Source organism: Cygnus atratus, chromosome 1 (genome assembly GCF_013377495.2).
Source record: "Cygnus atratus isolate AKBS03 ecotype Queensland, Australia chromosome 1, CAtr_DNAZoo_HiC_assembly, whole genome shotgun sequence".
NCBI lineage: Eukaryota > Metazoa > Chordata > Aves > Anseriformes > Anatidae > Cygnus > Cygnus atratus.
This window is the reverse complement of record NC_066362.1, coordinates 57,653,371-57,680,248: the sequence shown is the minus strand read 5'-3', so window position 1 is coordinate 57,680,248 and position 26,878 is coordinate 57,653,371. Positions and strand designations below refer to the sequence as shown.

Sequence of the window (26,878 nt, the reverse complement as noted above, 5' to 3'; positions counted from 1 at the left end):
GGAAAGCAAATCTGACTGTAGAGGTGCTGAGGGCCTGATTCAAATATAACACTCAGCTTCTGGAAAAAGTCAAAGGAAATGGGTCTTTTGACTGCCTTCTAAACAATGGCAAGGAATTCCCTCCTTTCTCCCATCTCACTGCTTAATTTTCACACTATTTGGATTTAAATCTGCAGCTCTTTTAAGTCATTGCACCCAGGCTAGGTGCTTCCATTCGAGAGAACTATTTTTTTTTAGTATTATTTTACATCTTTTCACATTTTCTAATGTGTCTCCCAGATTTGGTCCTAGCCATGTTTAAATGGGAACCCAGAACTTTAATATAATAATTAAATCTGACATACGGCTTAGGGAAAACCAAACAAATCTCCCTTCCCTTCACTCCAAGCCAATTGATTCATTCACATATACAGGAAGTTTTGCTGGATCAGTCTCTGAACACTTTCTTAAGAGCAGGATATTATATTTTGCTAGGGAATCCGTTTGTCAAGATCAACGATGGGGAAGGGGCTGAGAAGCAAAAATATGTAAATGGCAAATATTTCTTACTGCACGTAGTGCAGTTATGTATTTCAAGACAGATTGTGTGCGAAAGGTTTTAACTTATGAATGCTGGTGTTCTGACCCCTGTAGAACTGACTATATCATTCACTGAGTAATGCCTTTATTTCCTAAATTAAAATTTTCAGAGGCATATTTTGCTGTTTCTGAAATCTCATTTTCTTTTTTTGCCTTTCTCCATTTTTTCTCCACTTTTCTTCATAGCAGAAGAGAGAAATAAGAAATCGCTATGGCTTTTCTTTTGTCAGCACAACAACAGTTTTTAAGAACTCCAAAGTATAGCGTTTCTTTCCAAAATTAAGGCAGGATATGGTATATTAATCCCTGTAAGCCACGTGCTATCCTCCTCTCCCTCCTCACACCAAGCCCCAGATGACATTCCTTAGTATAAAGGAGTGGAGAGCAAAGAGAGAAAAAGGCTTGATATGTGGAAGCAAAGGAGTTACATTCACTAGTCATTGATGGAATGTAAAAATATGGTACCTGTGGGCCTCTCAACTGTAGTAACTAAAAGGTACCCCCTTACCAACTCCGAATGCCTCCTTGCCCTTTGGCTCATTATTCCATTCTGCGCCAGGTTATACTATACACCTATCTAGTTAAGGAACATGCCTTGCCTGTGTTGTATACCATCAGTCTAGCTGTGGGGCTGAAACAAGCTCTATATAAACAGGGTCATTTAAGAAGTGTATTTGTGGCCTTTTGTTGTTTTCACTTAAACGTCCCTGCTTCTTCTCATGATTGCAGGTTCAAAGTTTTCTTCTGCACTTTTGGCAAGGGATGCCTCCTCATATGCTGCCTGTATTGGGTTCTTCAACTGTAGTGAATATAGTGGGAGTTTGTGACTCGATTCTGTACAAAGCAATTTCTGGAGTTTTGATGCCAACGGTACTGCAAGCATTACCCGACAGGTCAGTATAATTGGCAACACTGACCACTTCCAGCTCAGCTGTCTTTGTTATATGTCTTTTCCTTACAAATGACACCAGTTCCCAGAAAGCTGCTTGTTGCCACCTGTTTCCTGTTTAAATCACAGTGTCAATTCAACAGAGCTGAACAGCTGGCACATTTGTGAAGAAATGTTTATATTTTACCAACACTTGTATTGCGAAAAGTGTGACATTTTGTGTGATGAAGGATAGCACTTTCTTTGTTTATTAACATCAAGATGATAGTCATGTCCCAACTTTCAGGGAATATCAGAAGCCTGCAGGCTGCAGAATGCCACATTCCTGTTTTCTGAAAGTTTCAGACTCTTTTCTGCTAGTCTGGTATAGCAACATAACAGGACGCTGAATAATAGTGACAAGAGGAGCTGGCCTGGCTGCTCTGTTTGTAAATACTCCCATGCATATTCCAGCACTGCAACCTAAGCATTTGTCTCTGTTTACGCTCCTGGAACCCAATTGTTACTCTGCTTGCCAAGAGCAGAAAATATGAAGATCATACTTGTGAAGTCTCAGACATCCTTGATTAATTTAAATGCTATGCTATGATGAACAGTTGCATGCTTATTTTAGGATCACTTTATTAATATTAACAAGTATTTGAGCCCTTTGTTTCAAAACTCACTTTTCTTTTCAAATCCGCATGGTAGATCTCATCTGTTCTCTCCCTACCAGGAGCTCACCTGAGTCCAGGAAGTCTTAATTATATAGATAAAGCAGAACAGAGATCAACATTTCACAGCAAGAAGTGTAATCACTGCAAAGTGCAACTGCACTGAGTGCAGACAAGCATGTTCACCTCTTTGATTTTCCTAATATAAGCATCAGGAAACTTTCTTTTTCTAAATGTCTCTATTCACCTTTAGCGTTGTTTGACTGATGATTTTTAGAGGTTGAGTAATTTGTTAAGTTTATTGCTCTAAGAGTTTGTTATTGGTGTTGTATATTTGGCCTTCAAGATTTTGACACAGCTCTAGTTACAGCAAATATATTTAAGATATCATTCTGCTCTCCTAAACTGGTGAGCTTCATTCATACTCTATGACTGCTAAAGTACTGGCAAAGTATTTTTTCCATGAGAAACCTGTTATAAGCATGGGCTTTCCTTGATAAGACATGTACGTTTTTACAGGCTTTGCCCCTCACCCCCCTAAAAATCTATTTCATTGGAAGGATTAAACAGAACAGCAGTCCTTTTCTCAAGCTGCTTAGTTCTTTCATAGCAAATAAGGAGAGACTTGAGTGTGAATATAGACTTTTGTAATGCATATAAAGGGCCAGATTGTGGCTATTAAGCCATAGCCTGCACTGGAGGGGGTGAAGAAGGGTCTCATTGCAATGGAAGGTCCTGAAGGAAATCTTGCTGACTCAGCCAGAATCCTGAGGGACTTCCTGGGAATGAATGCTGGCTGTACAAAAAAAAAAAAAACACAACACTTTTTAGTGGGTGCAGCAGTTGTCATCCATCCCCTGTCCTGTTAGGTGTCTGTATGGAGCCTACAAGGCCTATGGCCACAGTTATTTTACCACCTATGTCTTCAGTGCAACGTATGTTAGGAGTACAAACAGAAAAAGCTACCTGGCAGAAAGAAGGAAAGCTTCTTGCATCTTTCCGTTGTTTATGTATCTTGAGCATTGCTAGAGGCAGTGCCGCTCAGACTGGCAGAAACAACTGTTGGGTTCCCCTCTATCATACCCTGAACTTTTTCTGGAAACTGTCATTTTATACTGATCAATTTACAAGAAGAAGGGCAGAATGAATTTGCCTCCAAGTTTAGAAGGAAACGATGGGGCCATCCAGGAAAAAAGTTATAAGGAAGAAGAGGGAAATCTCATCTGTCTGGGAAATTTTCTGTCCTCTGTAGAGCTAAGCAGGCAGGTCCTGCATCACCCCCATGTTTGGTCTAGAAATTCCTGCCCATCACTGCCACCCACTCACTGCCTTCAGCCTGCAGCATAGCTGGTTACAGCTTCACTTACATGTCCCTGTGTCCATTCTCATAAATATGGGCACAGCTGACCTGAAATCCAAAGCTTGTTCTATTGTCTTCTTTAAAGAATTGTGATTTTATGGTTTTGTTTGTACAGTGGGAATTATTTTTTATTTCAAGCTAAAAATACCATTTATAAGTATCAATATAGTGCAGTACAGAGACTTTGATGCTTTGTGAGCTTTTCAATGTGCTGTTATGTTTAACTTTTCCTTGAAATATTTTCAGAAGCCTTTCTTCATGCCTACAGACAACAATATGTTCAGCAACTCTGCAAAAGAGTGAGGTGTCAATAACTGACCCATAGTCTTTACATGTTTTCAGATTTCATAGTATAAAGCACAGAGTAAGTGCTTTGATGTAGTGATTTCTCTTTTCAGTTTGACGCAGGTGATCCGAAAGTTTGCAAAGCAACTGGATGAGTGGCTGAAAGTAGCTCTTCATGACTTGCCAGAAAACCTACGAAATATCAAATTTGAATGTATGTATTGACAAATCTCTCCTGTTAATCTGAGAAATGTGTAATGTTTATTGATGACAAATTAATTGGAAGTACAACTAGTGTTCTTTTAAGAATTAAAAACTGACAGCGTAAAAATCTTGCATTCACTTACAATCATCACTTGGTCCTGAAAACCAGTTTCATTTAGTGAAATGAGGCACTGCTCAAAGTGAGAAGAATTGCTTTTCCTTTCTTGTGGGTTTCGATAAGAAATTAATTTTGTTGATAGTAAGCAAACATTAGGGATGATATTAGGCAAAGAAAATTATTAAACAAACCTTTAGGCTAGCACAATTTGAATACAGCTTGAGGCCCTTGCTCAAAAAAGTGCCAGAGTTAAAAATGAAGGAGATCAAATTACCCTGTCACCACAGGAAAGGGCACTAGTCCTATTCAGACGTGCTTTGTAGATGCCTGCAGTGCACATCACCTATTGATAAAGCCTGCTTTATTTCACGGCTCTCAATTCTTTGCCTTTCATGAGCACTAAATTCCACACCACAAAGTTAAAGGGAAAAAAAAAAAAAACTAATTTAGGAGAAGGATTAACTATTTTGATCAGCACGGAAAATTAGAATTATATTTTACTGAGAACACTCAGAATGTAAATTAGCATAACTCATTCTAGTTTGTTGAGTGTTGCTCATTAATTCATTTTAAAAGTTACAGAAAGTCAGAGCTGAGAATATGCCTTATCTTATCTTTGTTAGTTCAAAAATATCAAGAATCTGCAACAGTAAAAATCTTTTCTAGTCCTGTAGGGAGAGAGAGAGACGATGCATTTTCCAGTTGTTCTTGAACTGTACTCTTTAAGTGCATCTATGTACAGTACAGAAAGAGCACCTACTCTGTCGCTACATCTAAGGCCTGTTTGGATAGATTTGCAGGCCTTCTGTGATTTTATCATTAGGAAAAACCTGAGTGCATCCTAGTATATACATGAGACTTTGTCACTTCTGCAGTCAGATCATCTGATTCAATCTCCTGATCAGAATCTGTGAAAGTGTATATAGCCAATGGAAGTACTGACAGAAGTAACTGCAAGCCTTGGTCATATTTGCAGCTCTTAAGTCACAGGCTTTAGACAAAAGATACTCAATAAAACATTTTAAAAGCCCAGTTTCCAAGTACTGGAAGTATCTTAATACAAGGTCCATATCCCCTTGGAAAAAGCTAAAATAAGAGTGGAGAACTGGCAAGTACCTCCTGGGCCCTCTTTTGCCATAGCATGTTAGTCATCATGTAATCTCTTTCAGAAGCTTTGATCAAACTTTACCTGAAACTTTTAAAGATTTAGCTCCTACTGATCCAGTCAGAAGACTTCCCCAAAATCTGTTTGCAGTAAGACTTAAGAAACTTTTCCAATTTTCAAATATAATGTCACTATCGTTACCTTATGCCCACTCATTCTTGCACCAACATTTTTCTTCCTGTTAAATAGTTCTGTCTTTCTGGTTTTCAGTTCCTTTGTGTTTCAAGAGAAAATTTGTTATGCTGAACAAGTGAAGCTCTTCCATTGTCCTCTACATTTCTCTTGTCATCTCATTATTCACAGCATCTATAAATCATCACTTGTAATATGCCTCTGTAAAGTTGATTTAGTATCCAGATTTAAGGTTTTAGGTCAAGGTTTAAGCTAAGTTAAAACTGGATACATACTGCCACAATTGTATGTAAGAAACTGGATATATTTTTTTGTTCTGATTTTAATTCAGTATTTTCAGAAATGTTTTTCTTTATTTAGCACAGTATGTAAATATGTATATTTTCTTTCCCATAGTGTCCAGAAGATTCTCACAAATACTCCGGCGACAGACGTCACTAAATCATCTCTGCCAAGTAAATATTTCAGTTAGTTGAGTTTGCTGAATGACATTTTTACTGACTTTTTAAATAATTTAATAAATTGACAATCTGAACTTTACCCGAAGAGGGAGAGATCATGTTAGCAGTTTGTCTCCAACATTTATTATGACCATCTCTACAGAATCAAAATATAATCAGCAAAAATGTTTTGCTAGACAACTGGCAACCTCTGATCATTAGATTCAGCAGAAAAATTTTAAGAAACAAATTTAGAATTTGGTTTGAAGAGTTGGTTCATTACCATGAATTAAATGAGAGATGTTTCATTGGTCTCATCAGGGCTTGGGTTAGGCCTATTAACAAAGCAGAAAAATTTCTATATGCCTGACAAAAACTTCAAAGTCTAGTTGTATAATATAAATCAGATGGAAAGTAGTAAAATAAATAAATAAATAAATAAATCACTGAAATTTTAAACAGAAATATTCTTGCAACCATAGCACGTGAACATAAGAAAATACCCTGAAGTGTTTGCTTTTCACCAGTCAGTTTAGATTACAATTACCTGTCAAAAAATCTTGAGGCCAAATTCTGTGTGGTATAAAATGGGTGGAGGATGCATTGAGTTCGTTGAGGTTTCATACATGTATTGAAGCAGCAGTTTGCTTACCCTATCACATTTAAAGATCCACATTTGAAAGGTATATCCAACACCCCAAGTTAACTCTGAGAGTCAAAAAGCCCACAGGAAGATGCTTCTGCATTCTGTGTCACTTCCTTTCCTATCATCCATCCCATCCTCCCCATTATCAGCAGCAGAACCCTGTCTCAACCAGACAAAAGGTGGATCTGACGCAGGGGCAAACGATCTTCAGCCTTTTCTTGTGGCTGAGGGAAGAATGGGAGTCTTCATAGTCTGGGAGGGGGCAGGTTGCAAAACTGTATGGGGTTTGTTTGGTTTTGGCTTGATTTTTCCTGTTGGTTTTGAACTGAAGCTGGTTAAGAAACCAACAGAGCTGTTGTAGATTGAGGAGTCCAGGTGAGGGTTGCTTTTTTGGGTTTGTGGTGGATGAGAGCAAAATAATTGCAGTTGATTAAAACAGGCAGAATGACTTGGGAGTTCTCTGTGGTAAGAGGACCCTGTAACAGCCATAAGATATCAATCTGGTGGATGGGGGTCTGCGAGGAGAATCAATTTAGCAAACCTAGCCAAGGAGGTGTAAAAGGGGGTAACACTTATTTTTTAATCTAATAAACCATGAAATAATGAATAGATTGGATTGGATTACAGGCATCAAGAACAGTGATCCACAGTGCAGACATCACGTTTCAAATGCTGGAAGACTGGAGGAACGTGGATCTGAACAGCATTACCAAACAAACCCTCTATACTATGGAAGACTCACGGGAGGAACACAGAAAACTCATCATACAATGTAAGAGCCAAACCCTCAAATAAAGCCAGGTGAACTTAGTTTCCTGTTGCTAAAAAAGCTCAGTGGAAGTAATGTTGTTTCTGCACCCATTGGTTTGCTTGAAGTCTTAGGATAAATAAGGAGGCATTTAACAAAATATAAGGCAAAGCCCTGTCAAGATCTTATATTTCAAGGCATAGATCTGTGCAATCCTCCATTACAAAGTTTCTTTCTACCATCTGTAACAACCAGTGACACAGGACATGCACAAAAATTCAGTTTTTTTTCCCATGGACTTGAGCAAAGTATTTCTATGCATTAACCATGGGATCTGATGAAGTCAGTCTTCCCTGCTGTAAAATTTTGGGTGAGTTGTCTTTTGAAAGCCTTTGACACCAAAGTGGTTGTGTATTTGGGTCCCTCGTAAACTTTTATTTATAAACAGCTCCATTTTACACAATATTTTCATAAACAAGATAATTTAATGGGGTGAAGCTTTCTTCCTGAACTTTTATGAATAAATAGAAGTCCTGTATTGAGCAAGCTCATTGGCAAATTTAGATTCTGCTTAATATAGTGAAGGGCATGAACTGAAAAGTGACTTTGGAGATGTTGGCAAATTGATTTCAAAGATCTTATTTTGTACACTGGGCACTGCAAGGTTGACATTGGCTCTTCTCCCACACCCCTCTCGTCTTTCAATGCTATCACTAGAAGCCTTCTCTCCAGTTTAGGGATTGGCCTTGCATTCTTTGCTAGTTTTCTAGTGAGATGTGCTTGGTACTCTTACCTGTCCTTCTTAACCCTCAATTCACCTCCTCACATGGTCCTCTTCCCTTCTTAGCAGACAGAAGCTTGACATGGCAACAGGGGAGGTAACACACAGCAAGACCGGAGTCCAGAAGCTTGCTGCATCCTTCTGTCATCTGTTATATGCTCAGTATCTACCCAACATCTGCCCACTGACCAAAAAATAATAAATTCTCAAAGTTATAATCCCTAGTAGCAGCAACAGTCCTGTCTCTCATTCAAAAAATCCTCATTGTTTAGGAAAGCTTTTTATATATGTGCTGAATATTTAAATATGAACTTGTGTCATCAAATCAAATGGAATTTTCCAGAATGCAAATGGATTTGAACATGTGTTTTTCCATATTTTAGGTCCACATATTCCAGTAAGCAAAGTAAGAAGCTCCCAGAAATGGTAACCTAAATATGCATGTTCAACATGAGTTGGGATTCCACTGGGATGTGCAGATATGTATAGAGCTTATTCTAAATCTTGATTTCCCCCCCATCTTTGATGTATATTCTACTTGGCCAAATATCTTCTCAAAGGTTGCGCTTTTTGTGACTGATGACATGGAATAAGGCCCTTTTTCATGTTCATGGTATTAATAACCAAGAAAGTACAATTTCCAGCTACTACAACTGGAAAAAAAATGTTCATAAGCCTATAAGTAAAGTTAGAGAGAAACAGAGAAAAATAATTGAGTAGAAGATAAGCTCTTCCCTACTCAGCTACAGTAGATGTCTCTGACATGGCTTCTCCTTTATTTCCCCCTTTCTCAGATCCTGACGAAGTATTTTTAACAATCACTAAAGGCTAAAACAGTTACTTCTCTCAAACAGGTCAATGTACACAGTTGCATTGCTCCATGGTTGCAATGCTCCCGCATTTTCCACTCTTGCTCCCCTCTTTGCACAGCATATGAATTACTTCATCTGTTGTATCAGGCAGTTTTTGTCCAGCCAAACACTCAGGTAAGAAGACAACATCTGAATTTCTCTGAGATCTTATCCTGAAAAAGAGAGGCTGCCTGTTCAATAAAACAACAAAACAAGATAAAGGTGGCCCAAACATCACTGTTTCCCTTCTTCCATGACTAACGTTTCTGACCATCCAGCCTTTGCAACACAAAGTTAAACAAAGTTTTTAATCAGCTGAAAAGCAACTGCTTTCCTGCTCATCTTGCTAATTCATCTTGGGATGCTATTTCTCCATTTAGACCAGGGAGCTTGTTCTTTGCATTAATCTCAGTCTCTCTGGCTCAGTTCTCTAGTTATCACCTTTAAACTTTGTCTCCTCCACCTCCCCCCATCTGCTTCCTATGGTGGGAAATTCCTCCCTCCTGTTATTTATAATTAAGCATAAATGGAAATGCATAGCACATTGAGATCATCCTGTGACACAGCAGGTAGAAAGTATCTTTCTTCTTGATTTACTGAGCCTTTTATTTTAGCTGAGTTGAAGAAGTTTCTTAAGGTGTCAGAGCACATGATTCTTTGTCTTCTAGTCATTGATTCTCATAAATAAACTAGAGGCTTGCGGTTTTAAGAGCTGCAGTTGAATGACTTGATTGTTTTTCACTTTCTGTATTAAAATATGAATATGTGTACTTGATAGAGGTTAAAAAGTATTCAGGTTGCTTTTTTAAACTCTTCGTGATAGCATTTGTGCATTGGTAGCAATTTGTTTTGAAGAAGTAGAAGTTTATGGCACTTCTTTGTGTGTGTGTCTGGCATTGCAAATAGATGATTTGCAGCAGTTAAATCATGTTTTTGCAACTAAAGCTTTATACAGATGAGAGCACTATCAACAATACTCATCCACTTGATGCTTAGAAGATTCTTTATGCATTTCTAAATCAATTTCATGCATGACCTTTTTTCATCACCAGGGTCAAGGCCTAGCTTCACACTCTTCATAGCAAACACCATAACTGTTTCACTTCCGGGCACCACAGACAGCTGAAGCTGAAATCAAAAGAAGAATTTTAAACAATAGGTCCTGATTTGCTCACACTTAAATACCGCTTCTAATGACTATCATTTTCAGCAGAAGCAAGATGGAGATCTAGAAAGATTACTGGGTCAGCACCAAGGAAGATATATGTGTTACAGCTAAGCAATCCATTAAATATATATATATATATGTATATATATATATATATAAAAGTGTTGTTATTGGCAGCTTTTTGTATTTTGTTTTTCTTTTGTTCTAAATGGAATCCAAGTACTGAAGTGGGCTGTTTTTTTCTTTGTCTGCCAGTGTATCAGGAGTTTGATCACCTTCTGGAGGAGCAGTCCCCCATTGAGTCGTACATTGAGTGGCTGGATTCCATGGTGGACAGATGTGTTGTAAAGGTTGGTAAGGAGTAAGGACCTGAGTCAGTGATGTACTTTATGAGCTCTATTCAGGTCATAGATTATTAGGAAAAAAAAAAACAAAAACAGAAAAAGAGAAAGCCAAGCACTGTAATATGCAGTAGTAAAGCAGCAGTGGATAAAATCTTACCAGTGTTCATGCTGAATATGAGAACTTTTCACATTCAGGATTTTGGTTCATTGTGCTTGTCTATCCAACCCAAAAGACGGTATTCAAGAATGGAATAGGGCCAAGCTTTCCAATCAAATCAATATTTCAAGGGTAGGGAGAGATGAGTTCAGAGCCATTCTAACTACGTGGTACAAATGGAAATGATAATCTAGCTTGTCCTTTTAAGGTCTTACTGAAAAGAATATTTAGGCCAACTAATTCATTTATGTGCACTCAAAAGTAAAGAGGAATGTCTACATTATCATTCAAGAACGTATTTGTATTGCTTTTTGAGTTGATTTGGGCTATACATTTTAACTTAACTGGATGAAAAAAACTACTTACAAATCTTTTAAGAATATTTTCAAAAGTGATCATGCATCATCATAGAGTTTCATAGAGTATGTAACTATACTACCAACTATTTCAACTTCTGTCGCTAACTATTGTCTGTATTAGCATGTTCCATTACAATTACACTCTTCATTCCAGATTTCGCTGTTAGAACTAATAAATAAAAATCCATGTTTAAATGTGTTGCCTCTCCCCGTGCTGAAAAATATCATACCATACACAACAGACACTTTCCCAGATTACTTGAAATATTTTGATAGTTTGGGAATATTTTTCTTTAATTAGTGGAATGCAATTTGAAATTCTGACTATAATTCTGAATTTCATGAAGAATTTGGCATGAATTTCATTAACTCACGGGATAAACCTAATTCTTTAGCTTGCATGTGACTCTATGAAGTAAACTTTGAGGAGCTGATTCCTGAAGTGTGCTTTCTGGGAATTATTTTTGCTAGTAAAATGATTATGTGTATTCACAAAAATAAAAATAAGAAGGAACAAAAAAAAAATTGAATAGTAAACTTTAATATATGTTTTCAGCATAGACCAAGCACTTTGATTATACATTGCTTCCTTGACTATGAATGATCATGTAAGTAATTAGGTTAAGATGAAGATTGGGGCAATTTTTTGGCAGTCCTTGCCTCATTTTATAAAGTAAATTCTGTCTTGTGTTGGATAATTCTTTGTATTTTCCTCTTTCTGAAGGTTATATACAGTTGCAAGTTGTCTTTCTGTGTGTGTTTTTTTTGATTTTTTGGTGTTTATTTTAATGCGAAGGTATTGGTAAGTAGTGTTTCAGTTTAAAAAAAGACAGATACGTCACCCAGCTGTATCAGGTAATGGAAGTAAGTTTCTCCATGTTAGATATATCTGTTTTCTTGCAGGTAGCTGCCAAGAGACAAGGCTCTTTGAAGAAAGTAGCTCAGCAGTTCCTCCTGATGTGGTCCTGTTTTGGCACTCGAGTGATTCGGGACATGACTTTGCACAGTGCACCCAGCTTTGGTACTTTCATTTTGTTGTAATAATTACATGTCACAGACAAAAAAAAAAAAATCCTAAATCCTGGCTTCTAATGTACAGTTTAAGTGAAAACATACCAGTTTTCACTTGTCCAGAGCCCTATTCGAAAAGAGGCGGGGCTACTGACGTTTGGAAATAATACTCAGATGGATGTCTTTCTTCGAGATCTAGCCAGAGGAGCTGAAAACACTACTACTTCCTTCTGTTTATTGTTAGCCAGTAGCTGGAGATATCAGTCACAGGTCAGCTGGAGAAGTCAATTATGGGGGCATTCCTTAATGCACTTCAGTGCAAAGTCAGCCAGGTTACTCAAACCACTGTGACCATGTTATGCTAAGACTTTGCGCTGAAGTGGCTGAAAAGCTTCTTAAACTAGATTTTGCCAGCTGATCATGTTTCTTTCCCCTGGACAGATTGCCTTCCATTCTACTGGATTTCAGTTAGGATGGAAAGATGATAGACTTTTCTTTTGTAATGAAAATGAAGGCTATTTTCTATATAGTTTCAAAGCTTTGCCTTGAATCCTGGGATACCAACAGCATCATTTAAAAATAATAATAATAAAAAGCAGTTTAAAATTTACTAAAAGCAGAAGGGATTGAAAATGGGCTGTTGTGTTATGAGTGAAAACTTTTACAGTCATGTGCGACCAGGTTTTGTATGCGGGATATTTTTTATAAATGTATATTTGTCAGGATATGTTAGTAGAAGATTAATAATCAATTAACTTATAAAGGCACTGTACTGAACAATTGCAAGCTTTTTTTTTTGCCAGATGAGTTTTGATGTCCTTTATGTCATTAGATGGTATTCAGATATCATCACAAATAGGAACTCACAGTAGAATCTGTATTTATATTTTAATCTGAAACTACTTTCATTAGTTTCTCCATTGTAAAGAACTTGTTAAGCAGGTATTGGTCAGTCACTGTTACACATAAGGTTAGCGAGCATCCCCAGGATGATCACAGTTTCCATCTGCTCGATTGTGTTTTCAGCACTGGTATCCTGGTCATATCTATTCCGAACTCATTTTCTCCTTGAATCACTGCGGCTTTCTTTTCTCATGGGCATAAAAGTAGCTGATAGTGCTTTTTGCTTCAGTGAGTGTAACTGTGTGTACAAATGCACAATTCCCCTTATATGGACACACATCTTTGAACATTAATTTGATACATTTATATGTCACCACAGGCAGGGAAAAAGTGTACTGGTCCTAACTGATGTGTTTTTCATGGGTATTTGGTGTTACAATTAGAACTGGACCAATAACAGCTCTTTAATTTGGTAGCCAAAGCAAGAGTTTAAAAAAAATAATAATTGATTTTAAAAAAAAAACTTTATTTTTTTATTTTAAAATAAAGTCAAAGAGAACAGTTCTGCATCTGCCATATTGTAGTGCTTGGGGCCACTGTTACCTGCCTCAGCAGAGTCTTGAGCTAATCACTGCCAGTGCAAGATTTCTAAGCAAAGGGCTAGAGGATTTGTCCAGTGGGAGGATTTTGTAATCTTTCCTGTTGAAACTCCTACAAACCTACAAGCTTCCTACAAACCACTTAACCATTTGTTGAGCCACAGTGGTCTGCAGCATGCTAGGTGGGTTCTCTCCTGGGAGGTGATGGGACATGACAAGCTCAGTCCCTGTTCTAACCCTTATTTCCGCAGAGTGGTGTATCCCCTGCTCAGATCCAACTCCAGTGGAGGCAGAAGGAGCTCTGACCCTTCAGGTTTTCAGAGGGGAGATTGTTACCAGTATCATGTTCTCATCCTATCAGGAAGAAGCCTGGGCTATCCCTACCTTATTTCCCCAGAAATGAACCAAATGTTATTTAACCACAGACATAAAACTATACTTATTAGTACTAATGCTGCTATACTTTCACTGTGAGGCCATTTGACTCATTGTTCCCGAATGAGAGTCCAGCAAGTTCCAAAAGAATAGCCCCTGAAGGTAAACAGCTCAGAGCTAGAGTAGCTCTGCTGTGCTTATTGTAACACAGTTCCTCATAGCATTCTATAACATATGAATTTAGGTGAGTTCTCCAGAGAGAAACAAAGACACAGGTGAACTATTTTAGGTATACATCTACATACATTTGTCCTTAGATAAAAAGTTTTGCATTTTCACTATATTGTAAATTTACTACCTTTACCATTTTACTACGTAACAGTTTCAGAGAACTGATTTTTATGAATTTTTTCCACTTAAGGCAATAAGTAGACTATAGATGCTCACCTCAATAAATAGATGCTAACAGTGTTATTTATAATAATAATAAAATAATGTGTTACATACTGTGATCTTTATATATGCAGGATGCTATATTTTCATCTTTGAATTATAGGGAAATTTGATTAGAGGAATATCTGGCACTGGACTGGCTAGCACAGAGATTTAATTCTGCAGAGCTTTTAAGTGTGGTGATACAGGCAGGTTGAAACACGCCCTGTCAGAAAGAAGCTCCTCCCTCTCCCTCTCCTCCCTGTCTATGAATATCAAAGGCACAGTTGGTGGCAATGTTTGGGTAATGCATCCAGTGTGTAAAAGTAACTAATTAGTAATAGAAGCTCCACGATTTTCTCTAGATCTGGAAATCTCACTGGTCTTTTGCTGCTTACACGTAATTGCTGTATCTGTTAATAGATGTTGATAGTTACTGTATATTAACTGGGTAATCATTGCCATGATTTCAGTTAACTCCTTCTGAAAATTAGAGCCAAACACTATTTATTATTATTGTAACTGCAGTCTCTTGAATGACTTCTTACCTCTTCCTAAAGCAGTGTGAGCTTTACCAGCCACAGCTGGATCCTTTTCAGTGCTTAAAGATATACTTGAAAGAGCTAAACAGTTTCATGTGAATAACGGTATCTTGCAAACACAGAATAAATTATTGTACATCGTGCTGAATAGCTATTCACTGTGTAGCTGAAATGCATGCCCTGATATTGGTTTCGGTCTATAGCTTACATTACATTTGACTCATTTAAAAATGTAAAAATATTGCATTCATGCAGTACCAACAACTTGTTTGTCTAGTGTCTTTCACACAAATTCTGGGCTCAAAAACTCTATACAGAGTTTAAAAATACACAGTGGAAGAAATAATAGGAGAGGAAGAGAGAAATTCAAAAGAGTGACAAGGGCACTGGATTGTTTTTAAATACTGCATTCAGTATTGCCAACCCCAAGTCTTCAAATTAGACTTTGAAGATTAAACCCCCCTGCAAAACAAAGACTTTTTTTAATAGCAAACATGGAATTCTTGTCATTTGCCTGCTAGCATTTTAGTGTTCAGAGCTTACACTGATGTTTTTATGAAACTACAAGCAACTTTCTTTTACTTTCATTTTTAAATGAAAGATGAGCAAGGAGTTTGATGAGAAACATCAAATACACCAAGCCTTGCCATGTGAAGTTTGGCAGCCTATAGGCCTTGTTTTCTTACCTTGGAAATGCTTACCAGTAGTAACTGCACTAAAGCCAATAGAGACCTCCCACTGAAAAACTGAAGGCAGAAAAGGCTTTTTGTGGAGATTCTTGATAGCCTGGTTTTCCGTTGGGGAAATCCTAGGGCAGAGGGGTGATCAGACAGGTCTGCTGTCTTTATAGGACTGCTAGATTAAATAGGATTTTATTTAACAAGTCTTTTAGCCAAAAAGATTTCCAAAACTAAATCTCTGCAATAGTTAGGAGAGGATCTCCAATATTTATCCTTGTAAGGCTGGGGAAACATGTTACCATTTTGATTTGCATAGGTATGTGAAACTAATGAAAAAATGAATGCTTCAGGTTCACCAACAGTCAAAGATTTCCTCCTCCTAGCGAAGGTGTTGCAATCATGAATGTCCTTTTTCTGTGCTGCCTTGTCCAAGAACACAAAGGCTCATGTTCTCCTCCCAGTGTGTGTGTTCTGCTCGTATCAGTGACGACAGAAGCCATGCAGGCGTGGAGTGAGAGAATGAAACACAAAGACCATCCAGGTCACAAAGAAAAAGAATGTGCTCAGAGTTGCTTTGAAAGCTGAATTGCCAGCTAGAATTGTATAGGGATATAGGGCCTTTCAAACTACTTCTTCTGTCCTTGAACATTTGTAACTGAGAAACTTAAGAAAGTTTTTCTATAAATCTCAAAGGACAGAACTTCTTAGGGTGTGCTATTAAAATTTATTCCTATTACTCTAGTCCGTACCTTCCTCCTAATAACTTTAGCAAGTTCTCCATCTATGCTCAAGTCTTACTTGAGGATTTGTGGCAGATAACTACCAACATAGTGTATTTTTACTATTAATTTTCTAAATGTTCTTTGACTCCATCCCCGACATTTTGTTTTGGCCATACTTCTTTTTAGTCCCTTTTTTTCAAATTCCTGTTGTGGCAGTTAAGAAAGATAATATCCGTGGCATATTCAGAGGTAAGCAGAGAAACAGGACAAATGTTATGCTGCTGATATGATCCAAACTAGCAAATAGGAAAAGATAATGTAGTAGGAGAAGTATGACAGAGCAAACCTTTGGCACAAGTCTTTGCCTTTAAGATATCCACAATTGCTTCTACTGCCTCTGTGTTTAACAGTTAATGGGCGTCTCATCCAGTACAGCCAATGCATTGGATATACCACCAGGAGATCTGGAAGGATGTTTCTACCTTCCTATTGATTAGTCTCTCATTTCTTTGTCCAATGACACAGGTAGTGCAGAAAATTTTTATCAGAATGTGTGACTAGGACAGCCACTTGAGATAATTCCACTTGCAGTATAACCATCTAAATTGTTCAATGCGTACGCTGGAAAAGAAGACCCCATCAAGTGCCAGCTCTCAGTTAGACAGCCTCCTTGCACCCTAAACTACAATAGTTGGTCATACAAGCCTGTCTGTATAAGCGCAGGAGTGAACAGAATCTGTTAGCGCCCAGGTATGCTTTGACCTCTCTTACATTGAGTAAGAGACATATTTCAGTGGCAGTACTATGTTGAGGCAGTCCTACTCAGTGCCTTTTGTGTTGAATAGGGTAATCATTGGTTTAATGAGTGTATTGAGACAGTCAATGGCTTTTTTGTTTGTTCACTTTACTACCAGGGTCTTTTCACCTTATTCACTTGATGTTTGATGACTACGTATTGTACCTGCTAGAATCACTCCATTGTCAGGAGAGAGCTAATGAGCTAATGAGGGCAATGAAAGGAGAAGGAAGCACAGGTGAGTTTGTTCTTTTATTCATCTTTTGTTGTTTTATTCCACTGTATTCACTGTTTTCTATGTAAGGTTATTTCTCTATCCTCGTATAACCCAGTGAGGTCTGTCTAGGACCAAAGTGTTGTTTTTTGGTTCCATCGTGATTTGAAATACGTCATTTATGAGGGGATCCTCCCTAGTTAATACATTCTAAAAGAGGCCTGCATGCTTCTTGATGTAACTCTGGATGTCTGAAATGCTATTCCTAAGTACAAACTTGGTGTTTCAGTACGGGATTTTTGTACCAAACCTTTTACGTCAGTTAATCTGTTTTACATTTCAGAGGAAATGCACCATCACGCATCAGTGAGACGATCACCCAGTCTTGATTCTCTCCCTCTCACCCTAGTTTCACACTAAATAAATTCACTCATATTGTGTATGTATGTATTGTGTATGTATATGTATAAATTCACTCATATTGTGTATGTATGTGTATGGATTTGTACCAATCTAAACTTAAAAGGGAGAGATGGGAGAAGTGAGCAAATGGGGAAAAAAAAAAGAAGCCCTGATTTCTCATACATTTAAGTTCTGAGTGCCTGTACAGAGGCAAACTCTCAGCCCTGCTCTATTTACTCTACACTGACTTGCCAGAACAGAGTCTGCCTCTAGTCTCTCTGCTCAGGGATGCCCCTGATAATGAGAAGTCTTCAGTCATCTTCCTTCCTTGCATTTCCCTTATTTTTGGCAAGTTAAATCTCTTTGTCACAGGGATATAAACCTTAAGCTGCCTGTGCACAAATTTCCTACCTGTACATCAGGAAAAATATCACTTTCCTATAAGAGGTCTTATGATGGTAAACTGACGATGGTAATGCTAAAAGTTATAGAAGTACTTCTTTCAAAGATCTGTGTTAGTCCTGCAATAAATTTCATGAAATATAGCATTAAAAAAAAAGAAAAGAAAGAAAGAAAAAACTAACTGCTCACATAATTTTTTAGTTCCTCAGTGTTCTTTGACTTCACTTTTAACAGTGTTTGTTTGGTGATTTTTCTCTCACCCTGCAGCAGAAATACGAGAAGAAATTATTCTGAGTGAACCAGCTCCTCCAACTCCCTCCCCCGTGCCGTTCTCCCCAGCTAAATCTGTCACCTCTGTGGAAGTGCCCTCTGCCCCCTCGCCTGTCAGCAATCAGTCCCCAGAGTATGGTGGCATAGCAGCTACAACAGGTAGGCGGGCTTATGGCAGCTGAATCTGCTTGAAGATGGGTTTTGCACTCAGTCACCTGAAATTAAGTCAACACAATGTGCTGGCTTTCAAGAGATAAGAAGCCTTCCCAAGCAGAAATCTGTTTAAAGTATCAGTTATACTTTCTCACTGTGTCCAAATATCGTGTGCAGTTTTACAGGAAGAGGATCTGATGCTTGGAGTCCAAAGGCCTAACAGGAGATCCCAGACCTCAGCAGATCAGAATCGGTTCTGTTAGGGAGGCCTTCAGAACAGGCCTGTCTCTGTATTTCTAAATGTTTTTTAAAATCAGTTCAATTGATCATATTTCTAGTAATGCCCTGACAAAAAATATTTATGAATATAGCACTTTTGAGCATCTTCAATGACTTTAAGGGCAATCAATCTCTGAACCACATAATTCCCAGTGGGTAAAATGGGAATTGGATATCTTTCGACATATTTGAGACCCTAACATTTCTTAAATATCTGCACAAGTTTCTCTTGGGAATGTTTTACACATTGTTGGTAACTTTCAACATCAGAGATTAGGAACTGGATGCCTGAAGCCTGTTTTCAGTTCCATTCTGGTGGGCCCACAGATTTAAAAATGCATACTTAAAGATATTCAACTTGTGGGTAGGATTACCAGAAAACACTAAATGCAAAAGCATGCCCACACATGGTTTGTTGATTGGTCTGTATGTATGGGGTACATACAATCCTCTGTACACTAATGTAAAGCTCCACCTTTTGGATGTGGGCAAGCCAGTCCATCTGTATGATCAAACGGCTGCATTTTCTTAATTCATTAAAATGAGTTAAGGAAGGCAGAAGTGTGAATGACTTTCAAAAGGCATTCCAGGCAGTAAAATTCCAGCTTTGCTGCTCCTTAGTGAAATGAGTGTATAATCAGAATGTGGAAGCTATCACTTTTGTGACGTATTAGAAAAGTTACAAAACCTTCTTGAAAGAATGTCAGAAAGTGATGATTTACCACGCTGGAGAATCTGGCGGTTGCCAAAAGACTAATAAATCTTTCTGACAAATGTTTGTCCTGTTTTAAAAGGCACCATGGGAATCACAATGCATAGTTGTGGTGGAAAGTGATTTAAGAACATTTATCTCTACGTGGAAACTTAAGGTTTTCTCACTGTTGGAGACTATAGTACATTTAGGAAGGAAAAAGGATGATATTAACCCCAGAACGGATAGACAATAGAGCCATATGATTCCTAGACATGGCAGGTGAGCTCACTGCTTTGGATCAGGCAATGCTGGAGGCGGTGTGTATGTTTGAGTCTTGAAATGATGGCTTTGTGAGTAACTTGCCCTGTGGCCATTGTGGCCCTATGGGATCATCATGATGTTGTAACCGAGACTTACAATGATGCGGAACTTTACCCAGAAGTAAAAGATTGAAAAGCTGGAAATTGTGTGCTCTCCAGTGACAGTGACAGGAATGGAGATTTGAAGGACTTCTGTTCAGGCTGCAGAGACTGTAACTCTATGTGGCTATCAGAACTATTAACACAAATCTTATTCCATACTTAAGTAATAGCCTACTTGTCAGATGTCTGAGCTTCCAGCTTGCATTCTTGACTTAAGTTCAGATCAGGGCAGACCTGGGAACTGCGTGAATCTTAGGTGAATCCTCCGTGAATCCCACCAGTAATCCAAGGGAATGGACTCGCATAAACATTACAAAAATAATTCCTTTTTGTTTTCATGTTGTATCTTACTTTATTATAGTCTATTTTATTCTCTCTTTCTCTCTCTCTCTCTCATTTTGTTTGTCCTGGCAAGGCCAAGGTCTGCTGGTGTGAAGTCTCAAGCCAGAAACAGGATCACTTGGGTGCAATGGTTGAAGGACTTACTCCCACATTACAGGCAGTAGAACTTGACGTAGTTGTTCCCATAGCAGAACTTCTTAGGCAAGAAAGCTATTTCTGATTAATTTAGGTCTCAGTTTTTTCCAGCTTCTCAGTTTTAGGTTGTTTTAAAAACCTTTGTTTGCTTGTATTGGATTTTATTCTTAAGGGCTGGTGCAGTCTCATTTTTGCCAACGTGAAAGTCAACTTTGCCTAGCACAAGCCAAATTTATCAATGCCAGAAGTGGTCTGGTTAAGGTTATATACAAGTGTGTGGATATTCTCTGGTCTTAATTTGGGCAATTAGCAATACTTTAATTTCCCATGTTTATCACATAGATGAACTGATCACCTTTTCAGTTTGCTAACCATTACACTATGGAACACAGAGTTCATTCACATAAAGTAATGCAACCACGTTTCAGCTATAGGAAATTGCCACATTTAAAAATGGGAGTGCTGAAGATGTATTTTATATAACTAAACTATTCCATGTACAGATTTGTGGAATTCATATATAGAATATTTTGGAACAGGAACGTCTGTTCTGGAGAGACATTTAAAGGACTCTACTGATTTTCTTAAACATCTTTTATGAGGTAAATATAAAACTCTGAAAATGCTTTGCAAATCTTGAGAACTAGTCCCATTGGTTATCACTAGCTCTCAGTTCCCTAATCTAAGGCATCATTAGCTTTTTTTTGCTTGTGGTATTAGCAATAAAAGTTAACTATTAAACTTGTATTTTAGGCTTTTTGCCTTCACTCAATGGTCAGCACAAAACCAGCAAACTAAACTGTTGCAATTACATGATACTAAGCAAAAGAGAGGTAAATCCTATTTATAGCATTCTGCGTTAGAACATCTGGCATGGCTCAGCTAACATTTTATTTAAAACTTTCTGTTAAGTTACTAGACATTTAAAAGGATAATTAGTCTTTATCCTTTCTAAATCACAATGGCCAGATTAATGATTGTTCAAACTGGAACAATATTGTAATAAAAGTGAAAGCTATATGGCAGACTATACTGTTCTCCTTTAAAGCCCCTTTTGAAGCTGATTACTTATTTGCTAATGCAATGGTTTTTGGACAACCTGAAATGAACTCTGAATTGTAAGTAGTTCCTAATACAATAGTTAACTAATCTATGCAGTTTACTGTTCAGTTTCAATAAATGCATGTCTGAAATAAATTTTCAGGTCATTTAAGGTCACTGTTTTTCCAGGTCTCAGCTAGGTAATAAAATTTGAGAATCTGCCATAGGAGATACTTGCACAGAGCTCTCATATTTATGTGTGTGAGTACGATGACATTCTGTATTTTTGTGAAGTTCCAGCTCCTGGACTCATACGAGTATATGAGAATATCAGCTCTTGTTCAAGAATAAGAGTTTAATTCTCATAACTGCTCATAAAAGTCAGCTTCCAGTTTCAAAAGGTGGTTCTCCCCTTCCCAGTGGAAGGTTTGGGGATTTTTCTAAATGTGATAGCTGAACCAGCATGGGGGTCTGACTCATGATTTTTGGTTACTTGAGGTTGACAGTGGTGCATACTATCAGATGTAATACACAGTGGTGTGAGTATCTTTCTTGGATCTGGGTGGTCATTTTCTCCAGCATACAGCAGATACAAAATGCAGCATCACAAAGTAACTTTTGATTCTTTTTGCTTTGGTATGGCACCAATGACACCAGCTCTCTTGTTGGACTGTTCCATTTTCACTTGGCTCTACTACAGGTCACATGGCTTCTTGGTTAGTATCCTGAAAATCAAATTTATCTTTAAAAGAGAAAAGAGAAAGGAGTGATAATAAATGAACTTCCCTATTTTAATCAAACCCTGCATGTTCAAAACAAAAAGCAGAACAAAATGTTGCTCAACCGCTATTGTTTTTGCTTATTTCAGAATGCAGTTCAGTTGGGTTCAGTCATATCTAACAGAGACTTCATCTCCTGGAGTTCAGTTCTGCAGCCAGCTGAGGAAATGAATCATATAGGCCTGGGACATATACGGGTATTAGAAAGCTAACTAAGAAAATCTGTGACTTACCTTATTTCTTTTTTTCCACCCACCATAATGTTGGCAGTATCCTGGCTGACCTATACATACCTATACATGAAGTCGCTGAATCTATTGTCATCTTCTGGCCTTCCACTCCCTCTCTATGACTAGGTCACTCTGAAAACAATGGCATCCCTTCCATTTGCCTTCCGAAGACAGAGAAGTGAGGTGACTGTAGATCCCTGAGACTGTCCTAAGAAAACTGTTTGAACAGCATTCTGTCACTCTGTAAATCCAGGGTAAAGCCCAACACGTTTGTTTCTAATCCACAACATCCAAAAGAAAGTGATTATTTCCTAGAGCAGCCATGTGAGGTACTATCTGATAGTACCTGGGATGATCCTTGGTTAGGAGAATTAAACACAGATACTCACATAGTGCGAGACCTATTCTTTATTTCTGTGTTGTCTGGACAGGCACAACGTATGCTACAAGCTAAACGTTTATTTTAAAATTGAACAGAGGTAGCTGCCAGTTAGACTTCAATGTCAGGAGTGGCCAGGTCCTTTCATCCAAGGAGCCTGACTTTCCACAGAGAGTACAAGAAACAACTTGCTGTCCTGGACTGACTCATTTTCGTCAGACTGAGATAAGATCACAACTATTTTTCAATAAAAGAAAAAGAGGCTGCCACAATGGCTGGGGACGGACAAATTAACCATATATAGTAAAATGCAGAAGATATTTCAGCCCTGTTACTGCTTCTTATTAGAGCTAGGAAGGTAATGAGTAGTTGTTGTTGTTTTTTTTGTCTCAATGGGCAATTTTTTATTGTTCAAAGCAAAACTTTTATTTTATGGTGAATTTAAAAAGTGAGAGGAAAAACAGAATTTTAACTAAAAATAAATATTTGATTTTTTTTCACAATCTTTTTTCCTTCTTTCTTTTCTCTCTCTTTTTTTTTCTTAATTTCTGTTTGAATTTTGGCCTGTTTTGAAACAAAGTTTCAAAATTTCTTTTGAAAAATAACACTAGGAAAATATGCTGACCTTTTGAAATTGAAATGTTTCACCAAAATTTCCTGCAACATGTTGTTGAAATTTTCAAATCAGTTCTTCCTTTGTTTTCAAATGAAACTGTTTGGTGACTGCATAAGTTTTGGCCCCCTCCACATAAACTGTATTTTCTATTGAAGGCAGACTTTCTTAAACACTTTTCCGCAGGTCAAGGAACCATGACTGCTTATGGCCACAGTAGCAGTGATGCACTAGCTCAATTGGTTATGGATCCACTTTGGTCTCAGGGATCTCCATCATGCTCAAAAGGGGAGAGGTGAAGGTCTGAAGATTCAGAAGTCAGTGACAGAAAATGCAGATGTGAAAACAGGCCTACCACAAATATCCTTGGCCATAACGCATTCAAGGATGTCTCTACTACAGGAGCCCCAGATCACATCTTGCCATGTGAAGCTCAGAATGGCTTTGGTCAGACTCAGAATTAAGCATTTCCCATTTCAAAAACATTATTTATCTCATGTTGCTAAATAAAAATCACACACACACACAGAAAATTATGCATATCTGAGATAGTTTTTCATTCTACAAAGCCATGAAGTGGGCATGGACCTAGTAACACAGTCATTTCCCTCTTGGATTTAGGCCCTTTCATACTACAGGAAGTCCCTAGAATCCACACTGAAAAACCGAGTCACCTCCTGTAATTCCTTTTAGCTACTGAAAAAGAGTCAAGAGTGCCCAGAGACCCCAAACTACTGTTCGGATTGGGTTAAATTCAGTGTTCTGGTCCTCATTTGCAGGGTAATCTCAGCCAGTATGGTCATGACCTCCAGCAAGAGCTGTGTTATACTGGAACAATGGATCTGTCAGCCTCCTGAGTGAAAGGGGTGTGTGCAAAGGACAAAGGTTTCTCAGCAGCTGGCTCATGAATCTGGAGTTCCTGCCTGGAAGGGATCAGGATGATTAAAAAACTCAGCACCTTTCAAGCAAAATGGAAAACCCACTTCTTTGCTCTGCTTTTCCCGCAAATGCTCTACATAAAAAATAATTTCAGTCCCTGCCGCATCTAAAGACGAAAGAAACATTATTGGCAGGATGAAAATGGCTAGACTATTGCTATCCATATATATTTTTTTATAATTAGAGATCTACTGCTGTGTTTCCACTACAAAAGCTGGTACCTAGTTGGGTGGAATAGAGAGGCAAACTGCAAAAGGATCCAAGAAATTTTCTTGCATAACACCCATCTTTTTCCAGTCCTTCATTGTTCTGGTCATAATTTCTGCTTTGCTCCAGGCCTGATCAGCCTGTGAGCTAAACAGGCCAGCAGCCCACTCCATGTGAGAGGGACCTCAGGGGTTGGTGCATCATGCCTAAGAAGTATTAGAATTGGTGTTCCTCCATTACTAAGTCCCATCCCAGTTTTTTCTGAGAGATGATAGCCTTGAGTTATAATGCCACACTGAAATTTCACAGTCTGAGATACTCAAGATATGTTTCTTACCTCTGGATCTTTGTGCACTGCAGCTGATAATTTCTGCTTTTATTTATGCCTCAGACATGAGCATTTTGTTCACTTTGCTGGATGCTGTTTCCATTATCAGTGCTTAGTAGGTTGTTTTCCAATAACTGTCTCAAAGCATAATACCTCTATGAACGACAGCCTATTTTAGCTGTGTTCCTTTAATGCTTGTTTGTCTATAGGGGCTATGCAATCCTATACGTGGTCACTAACCTACACTGTGACAACAGCTGCTGGGTCGCCTGCTGAAAACACCCAACAGCTGCCCTGCATGAGAAGTCCACACGTACCATCGTCATCTGTCACACACCGGATACCTGTTTATCCCCACCGAGAAGAACACGGGTAAGTCAGTTCCCAGTGTCTTGTTTGTTTGGTGTGTGTTTTGGATGAACCTAAGCTTAGCTGGTTTTGGTTTTGGTGGTGGTGGTGGTGGTGGTGGTTGGTTGGTTTTTATAGGAAATGCAATGAAATCTGTTTCTTGATGTAGTATGTCTGTATTGCAAAGATGCTGGTGTCATTATTCTTTGGCTGTTGTTTTTGCGGTATGGTTATATTATGTCTCAGTTTTATAATCTTATTAAATTCTATTTCAAAACACAGTAGGCCTGGATAAGACTTCATAAAAGAGAAGGCTTTGGCAGATTTCTTCCTATCTCTGATTTCTGTTTTCCCATGCCTTCTTTTATCCCAAAGGCTAGATGTGTCCAAAGAACAGCCTTTCTATACCATGTCTCAGGAGAAGTTATTGTTTTCCTCTGCACAGCACAGCTGAGACCACATCTGGAGCAGTAGATCCAGTTCTGGGTTCCCCTCTGTAAGAAAGACAGGGCCATAAGGAGTCCAGAAAAGGGCCACTAACATGATTAAGGAAGTGGAACAGCTAGGAAAGAAGCAGAGACTAAGAGAGCTGGGGTTGTTTAGCCTCAAGAAGAGGAGGCTCAGGGAGGGTCTTATCACGGTGTATAAACATGTCATGAAGGATGTAAAGAAAATGGAGACAGCTTCTTCTCAGTGGTATCCAAGTGACAGGACAGAAGGCATGGGTATAAATTGAAATACCAGAAATTCTGTTTAAACTAAAACAAACAAACAAATCAACACAACAACATGCAAACAACAAACAACTCGTTTTAATGTAAATGTGATCAAACACTGGAATAGGTTGCCCAGATAGGCTATGGAGTGTCCATCCTTGCTGATATGCAAAACCCATCTGGTCCTAATCCTTGGCAGCCTGATCTAGCAGACCCTGCTTTGAGCAGGGGGCTTACACTAGATGATCTCCAGAGGGCCCTTGCAGCCTTTATGATTCTATGACTACTGTTTGACCTGCAAATCAAAAATGTCCAAAGTTTGGAAAAATAGCCACATTTTCACTACAGCATTCTAATCTCATCTCCATCACCAAAATTTGCTTGAGGCACTGAATTAAAATAATTACAAGCTGAAATTTGTTTAACATTATTTGATCTTGGCAAACTTCAGACACTCAGACAAAAGTCTCTCTGCTCTTTTCACTACACAGCACTTCTGTGCTGTCTCATTTCAGTGAATGTATAACTCACAGATAACCATATCTAAAGAGAAACAATCACAAAATCATCACTGGACAAGGGCTCCAGGAACATAACAAGATTAGCAAGAGCCCAGATGCTGACGTGAAGCAAGACATTCAAAAGATGTTCCTGATTTCCTCAGTCTCATTGCATACTCATTACCCTTGCAGAAGTGCTTTCTCAGATTGGAAAATTGCTCACTCTTTGGAAGGATAGTAGAGATTAATTTGAACCTTCCATCTCCTTCTCTCTTGGAAGGAGAGAAGGTTTGGATTTCTGCCTGAATGTTACTGTTAAGCCTTTCCCGGAAAAACCTGGATATCCAGCAATATGACTGCTTCATGGAGTCAGAAATAGAGTAGCAGGGAGTTTTGTGAGCTGACAGGATGCAATAACTAGAACAAACCATGGTAAGGCAGTGAATATATCTATAAATACATATATATATGCACACATGACTATTCATTGTTACTAATGGAATCTCTTGCCTCTGGAAGGTGATTTGAGGAAACTCTTTATGTGAGTGAATCAATGTTTCTGAAAGGCAACAAAGACTTCTATAATCTGACTTCTTTCGCAGTTTG

The 26,878-nt window shown here is 38.2% G+C and overlaps 1 protein-coding gene across 1 annotated transcript in view; it reads left to right on the top strand.

Moving 5' to 3' along the window:
* The window catches only part of RFX4 (regulatory factor X4), a 92,323-nt gene that overhangs the window by 48,547 nt on the left and 16,898 nt on the right, over positions 1-26,878 (top strand). Inside the window, exons 8-16 of the mRNA XM_035559166.1 lie at positions 1,309-1,472; positions 3,880-3,980; positions 5,782-5,840; positions 7,099-7,243; positions 10,275-10,369; positions 11,783-11,900; positions 16,998-17,117; positions 18,165-18,326; positions 24,918-25,080. Of these exons, the coding sequence (XP_035415059.1) occupies positions 1,309-1,472; positions 3,880-3,980; positions 5,782-5,840; positions 7,099-7,243; positions 10,275-10,369; positions 11,783-11,900; positions 16,998-17,117; positions 18,165-18,326; positions 24,918-25,080 (1,127 nt within the window). The remainder of the gene's footprint in view (positions 1-1,308; positions 1,473-3,879; positions 3,981-5,781; positions 5,841-7,098; positions 7,244-10,274; positions 10,370-11,782; positions 11,901-16,997; positions 17,118-18,164; positions 18,327-24,917; positions 25,081-26,878) is intronic.